Raw genomic sequence first — 7,400 nt, 5'->3', positions numbered from 1 at the left:
AAATGAAGGCAAAGATACATACAAAATCCGTTTATTTAAATGTGACTTAATATATTATGAAATTACTTACAAGTAACCATAAAACATGACCGTTTGATAATATTTATGTATTTATGATGGGTAAAAAAAATTAACAATTTTAACAATTCTTTTCATATTTTTGTTCAAAATGTATTTTTATTGCGGGCCACATAGAAAGGGTACGCGGGCCACAAGTGGCCCGCGGGCCGTATGTTTGAGGCCACTGGTTTAGATTCACAATTGGACTCAGTAGGTCCAACCCGAGGAGGTGCTCAACCAGAAATTTTGAAATTTACTATGGACATTTTTGTTTATAAATGGTTTTTATTGGTAATAGGAGAAATTGAGAAATTATTAGTAGAAATTAGTATTCATTATTTTATAGGTTGCCATTATTGGTTTTCGGGCAGATCGGGTATAAGCATGCGTCAAGTTTAATTACAATTTTTTTAAGAGTTGTCATTTTTTACGGACAACGAAGTGCGCGGGATCAGCTAGTAAAATATAAAAGGACAGTATAATATTATTATATTTTATTTATTACAAATACCTATAATGTTTACTAAATATTCATTACATTCGCCAGTATGGCACAAAGACACATGTGTTTTATTACAATTGTATCTGGTGGTTAATAACTTAGTATACCTACCTATTAAAAGTTGTGACATGTGTGGGTGGGTACTAGGTACGACAAACTAATACATTGGAATTTAAATATTGAGAGTTTTGTGTATATGCTAGTTTGCTGCAGAACGTACAGTAGGTACCTATCTACCTACTGCACGTCTGCACATAAATATTAAGTAATTTCACTAGGAACTATTTTTTTTTAAGAGGATCCTAAGAAAAATATTTTTGAAATTTTTAAAGTTGTTAATGTGAATTTAATCATTGGATTGTTTTAATGGTATAATACAAAATACTGTTGTAGACTTAGAGATTATTGATATTATGCATTGCACATAATATTATGTGCAAATAATAAATTGTGACAGTGAAATAAATCCATTATGCATTTGTAAAAATTTTGATTTGATAGATATAATATGATATATTGATATGTGTATAGTTAAACAGTACCTATACATACGCCATATTTACCTGATACCTATAGTTTAATGTTAAATGTTTTATTTTTCTATATTACAATAAGCGCATGTAGCCAAGGTACTATTATGTAATACAAATATGAATTTTAAATTTGTTTATTTGAAATTCAAATTTAGATACGAGTCAATTCAAAGAAAATTCGATTAACATTATGCTTTTTAGTAGGTATGAGCTATATTATAAAACTAGAATAAACTACAGAATACGTAATTTGTAGGTATACCAACTATAATATTACTAGCAATATAATATGACTTATAGTCTATATAGAAGTACCTGTATATAAAACTATTTGTTAAAAATTATAATTTAGTAAGCATAATATGCCTTTAAATAAGTGAACAGTGCACCTACATAACACAGTATAGGTATTGTCGGCATATATTATAGCATTGAGTATAGATACCTATTTTAGTTATAAAAGCTAAGGCGTATATAAATACGTTATGGAGCAATTTTTTTCTATACTTTGAAGTTCGAGGCCAACTGATAACATACTAATTTTTTTCCAATAATAAAATACTCATAATATATTGTAAATAAATCTTATGAATGAGCGTAATTAACATATATAGGTATTCACTGTCGTTTGGCCGCTGGTACCAATACGTCCAGTCTTCCATACAGTACATGTAGTACACATACAATGTTTAGTCTCCACTCTAATCACTATTATATACAAATATACAATAATATGGTATTTTATCAATATTGGTAAAGTTGTAGTTAAATAAATCGGTCTTCAAAATATAAATAGTAAAAAAATGTACCAAAGTTTTCCTATTGATGTTTAAAAATGAGTTACAATTTAATCATACAAATTATTATAAATTATGAAAACAATTATGTTTATATTTATAAATTCTAAGGTGTCCCATGACTAAAGTTCATCTAAATTATATATATATAATAATAATTCGATAATATATGGAATTACTTATTCATAATATATAATAAATACCTAAAAATGATTATTTACTTGCCGTGTTCAAATAGTGTTATCGCAACGAAAAGTTTTGCGACTTATCAACCTAAACCTAACCTAAAGTGTAGGTAGTACCTTGATAAGTACTTACGTACTTACCTTAGTATTTACGAAAAATTGTACCGTGACCAATTTATTGTCTCTAAACTTATTGTGTTTAAACTCAACACATATGTACGTGTATATATGCTATCACCAGTCCTGTAAAGAATACTTTTAAAAAGTACTTGAGTAAATACTCAAATACATTTTTTTTTAAGTATTTAAGATACTACTTAAATACTTTAATTGTATAGTATTTCAAATACTTTTACTTAAATACTTTACAGGACTGGCTATCACACTATCGCAGTTTCGCTATAATATAATATACAGGTACTATAGACTTAACTGCAATCGTGGGTTTAGAATGAAAAGGTTCTAAATCGTTTTTATGAAATTGTCCAGTAGAGCAATTTTAAGGTTTGAGTTCAAATATTTTACTCCTTGAGCAATATTTTTTGAAAATATAAGTTCTAAGGCATACAGAAACGTGTATAGTTTAATTCACAACATTATAAATTATAATAACAATTTTCGGTATTGGTCAATATACAAATTAATAAAATACAAATTATAAAATGTTTAGTATGAAAAAAAAATATTTAATTAGAACTTTTTCATTCTTATTTATTATTTTTATTATTATTAGCTGAATCATTTTCAGAATAATGCTTTCTTTGCTACCAATCTTCTATCACGAAACAATGTAATAATTATGAAACATCAAAATCTATATCTCGGTCGTAACATTTTGTTGAATATTGATAAATGTAATAATTATTAGGTGTATTATTGGTAGTGATTAATGTAATTAGAACATTTTCATAGTAACGAATTGTTAATAATTTGGTTCCATTAATCAAGCGTTTTCAATTTGATTAAATTGTGTTTAGGTATAATTTAATTTTTGGTGATTTAGAATCTTTTACTTTTAAAAAAATTGTCAATAATGATCGTATAATCATAAACGTTAGCTTAAAAGATGCGCCTTTGCATTCTAAAACCATTTTAGTTAAAAGTGACTTTTGAAAAAAGTGCGATTTAGAACCTTTTCATTCTATAGACCCACGCAATATCTATTATCCAATAATTGTGTCGTGAAAATGTAAAATTGTATCGCCAATAAGGTAAATTGTACCTATGTATATAATTGTATAGGTACATGTATGATATAACATTTTACTCATTTATATAATAAATAAAAGTACTACTCATGTCGGCTGTCACACCAATACACCATACTGACCATAATAACATTTGATATTTATAAAGCTGGTAGCAAGTAGGTATAATATGCCCGTAAATATTAGTAATATTAGTCGTGGCAATGTGGCGAATAGTAATAGGTAGTTGTAAACTGATTCAGGTTTTAAAATTCGATGTCGAAAAATTGTTAAAATACTTATTACACATATGTATCTTCGTCCCAATAGGTATCTGTTGTGACTTGTGAAATGTACGTATCTATAGGTATTGTATAAATATAAGTTATAACAAAAACTAAACCGAACTTTTTATTTGTTCATATTATATATTATATTCTGCGATCTACCTAGCATCAGTATCCACTCGCTAAATTGTAAGGTGTATCACAATCACAGAATCCACCTTGACCATGGAATAACTGTCACTGAGCCACTGTATCTAATATTCTAATTCAATTATATAGCTCACGATCTAATTAGTTACGATTAGACATTACAATAAACTGAATAAAGCGAATTAATTGAGATTAAACCTAAGATTAAGGTTGTTTTATTCGTAGATGGAAAATATAAAGATTCTAATTTTCGAGTGTAGCAAGAAATCAATTTTTTTAATAAGTATGGTACAATATATATTGTATATATATGTATATACATTGGCTTGTTGAAGATATTTTGGCCTTCCTTGTTAGCATACTTTTCAAAAAGTTGAAATGACGCCCCTGACTTCTGTCCCCCACACCCCATGTTAAAATATCTTAGATTAGCTAGAATATATTTTTTTATTTTAGTATTATATAGTGTCATAATATATATTTTTTTTTCGCCCACTTTCCTACATTTAATGTACCTACCTATTCTAACTATAGGTACCTATACATTTATCTGTCACTAAAATCAAAAATATTTGTATTGAAACAAATTACAATTTTTAGTTACTTATATATATATTATATTATAATTGTAACCGTCGATTCGAAATTGGAAATTTATAAAAATTCACTACTATCGAGTATCAACTATATTCTTGACAAATTTAAATGATATCGGTAATATATTATAGATATTGTAATTCATAATTTGTAATACTTTTATTAAACCTATATTATGTTCTGTGGGTTGATCTGATTATCTACTATTGATAACATGTAAATAATGAATTGTTCTTTAAACTTTATAAAATAATTTCTTCAGGCGTTTACTGTATTAGAAGATTGAATAATTAATAAAGGATTTAATACATCAATTAAAATACAATTTTTTGGTAAGTCACCCCCAAATTGCACCTAGGCTTAGTAGCAATATAGCAAAGTATAATTATAAGTATTAAATCGGGTGGTTAAAATATATGTAGGTTAGTTATTACCTATCTAATTCATTGATTGTAAAGGATAAGAAGGTACTTACAATTTGAATTGCGTTTAGCTTCCGACAAAATTCATCTTCGTTCCAAAAATTTTGGATTGCGGCAGCCGCAGTTAGGGCTACGCAATATAAGTATAGACACATCAATGCATACATACCGAATGGAAAAATCTGACATTAAAAATCCTAAACTGCGCTGCCGATCTCTCATATTATGTAAATCAGTCGATATTCAAATATCTGTGTAAGTGTATACAACAATGAAATACGACACTGTATATGAGAATTTATTTAAAATAATGGATAGGTACATTATAAGGGTAACGTTTTTAGATTATGGAAATAAAAAACTATTTATACATTATGTGTATAATATTTTATTTCATTTTCATAATTTGATAGATATATATTATACCTATATGGCTATGTAGGTACCTAATAGTTTCACAATTCATTCTGTTTTTTTTAGCTGTGCATGTGCGTCTGTTAGTTGTAGTGTAAACACTTTTTTTCGAAGAAGATTTAATGTGGTTAAGGTTTCATAATAAAGGTACCAATATTAATTATTATATTATATAATATCTAGTACCTAGGTACACTTCTATACATCATAAATGTCTGAAAACTTTTTGTATCTCGGGACCAATATTACTCTTGTATATATTTTTTATTCTAGTATATATTATTATTTGGTACTTTTATTTCAATTTTGGTTTACAAATTAATTTGAACTTTTTGTAAAATTTAAGATTGCGCGTTATATATTATTATAATTTATAGGCAAAACACATTATATCTCGTGATAACGATTTTAGTTTCTCGATTCATCTGTATAATATATAATATATTATACATACAATATCCAGTATAATAATTTATAAGAAAACAACTAACAAGCTAGTGTTTTCTTAAATCCATATTTTCATGTAGGTACTTACAGTTTTATTTAGTTTATTACAATTAGCTGAATTTATAAGTATCTACATAGTGGTTTTTAGCATCAACAAATATTTAAACAGGAAATTCACTCAATGTGAAAGAAATCAACTAAAAATTATATTTATAGTACCTAGGTGGCTAAGTACTTGAAATTTAGGTACTATGCATTTTAAAATATTAGACAATTATTATAAAAGTCAACAATCTACGTTTTAATTGCTCACAAATAATAAACAATAATTAGTACCTATATTCAGATAGGTATTTATGACAGGAATTGGTATGAATGATATATTGATTATTGGTATATTGATATGAATAATTTATAGCTATATAATACCTATGTATATATGCATGTGTCGTAACTGTATACAGTGGCGCACACTGGAGGGTAACCTCTGATTTTAACTTTTTGGTAGGAGGGTGGGTAGACCCTCTAGCCACAAAATATCTACATCATAAAACTTCTACTATACGGATAAAAATATTAAAAATAAACTACCTATTGAATAATATACAAGCTATAGCCATTAGCCATTAGCCAATATATAGTAACTGATTCAATATGCCACCCCCTATTTATTGTTGAGTGTGCGCCACTGACTTGTATAGAGGTAAAACACTGGATTCATTGGTAGTGGCTGAATGGCTTGATATTAGGGGGGGGGTATAGGGGGAGTGGGGACTGTTGTTTCCGTCTAATATATTTAAATGTCTAAACGGCTAAACGCCTATAGTCTATACTAATAAGGTAGGTATTCTAAAAGTTATAACTTTTAACGTGTAATTTTCTTATAATACATTGACGTTATTATCATAGCGAATATAGCACCATTGCAGCATAATATTCAGTCGTCCGAAGTCGAGATCCGGCCACACAAGTTCAAGAAAGTTTGTTATTTTTTTTTTTTTTTATTATTTTTTTTTATTAAAAAGTATAAAATTATGAAATGTTAAATCAAACTTATCTATATTTTTAACTATCTGCCTTCAACACAAGCGTCAGCTTGAAGATGGAAGATAAATTATGTATTTCTATTTTATTTGTAAAATGTTAAATAACAATAAAATGTATAATTTAATAATAAAAAAAAAGTGTAATATTATTATTGTTCACAATTTTTTTAGGACATCTTCTATTTATAAAACCTTGGTAGTTGACCAACACGATCCATTCCAACTCCACTCAATTTTAAACACTTATAAATAAGGCCCTGATGTTGATGCTAAAAAAACCTATGAAGATGCCCTAAAATGTAACATAAAAATGGTAGGTACACATGTACCTTACTTCGCCTTACACATAATTATAATATATTATTACATATAATAATATTCGGGATCATTTAAGCTTTATGAAAAAGCTCTGGAAAAGCAATAGTTATTATTAAAAAATATAACATTTTTGCATAGTTCACAAATGGAAAAAGTGCCAACTACATCCCTCAGGCGTAGCAGAATTGTATGGTCCAAATTTGGCAATAAAAAAAACTACACTGCAGTTGAACCCCGCATCGATCATAAACTAGGCCGTCTATAAATGATGTAATACTTATGTCATGGCTTGCGAATAACTATTACATGTTACAGTTACATCAGTGGCGCAACTAGAGTTCAAATCTTGGGGGTGCTACAAAAGGTAAACCGTTATATGGCCGTGGGGGGCTCCCCCCACACCCCTCATTACACCTTTAAAATACTTTATTTTGACTATGTTTTTAAATGACTCA

General features: G+C 27.8%; 1 protein-coding gene across 1 annotated transcript in view; it reads right to left on the bottom strand.

The window, feature by feature from the left end:
• Positions 1-4,983, bottom strand: part of LOC100569871 — an 8,995-nt gene extending 4,012 nt beyond the window's left edge. Inside the window, exon 1 of the mRNA XM_003243091.4 lies at positions 4,774-4,983. Within this exon, the coding sequence (XP_003243139.2) occupies positions 4,774-4,887 (114 nt within the window). The 5' untranslated portion in view covers positions 4,888-4,983. The remainder of the gene's footprint in view (positions 1-4,773) is intronic.
• Between the last annotated feature and the right edge of the window lie 2,417 nt (positions 4,984-7,400).

Source organism: Acyrthosiphon pisum, chromosome A1, assembly GCF_005508785.2.
Source record: "Acyrthosiphon pisum isolate AL4f chromosome A1, pea_aphid_22Mar2018_4r6ur, whole genome shotgun sequence".
Lineage (NCBI taxonomy): Eukaryota > Metazoa > Arthropoda > Insecta > Hemiptera > Aphididae > Acyrthosiphon > Acyrthosiphon pisum.
The sequence above is the reverse complement of the archived record's forward strand: the minus strand, read 5'-3'. Positions and strand labels throughout refer to the sequence as shown.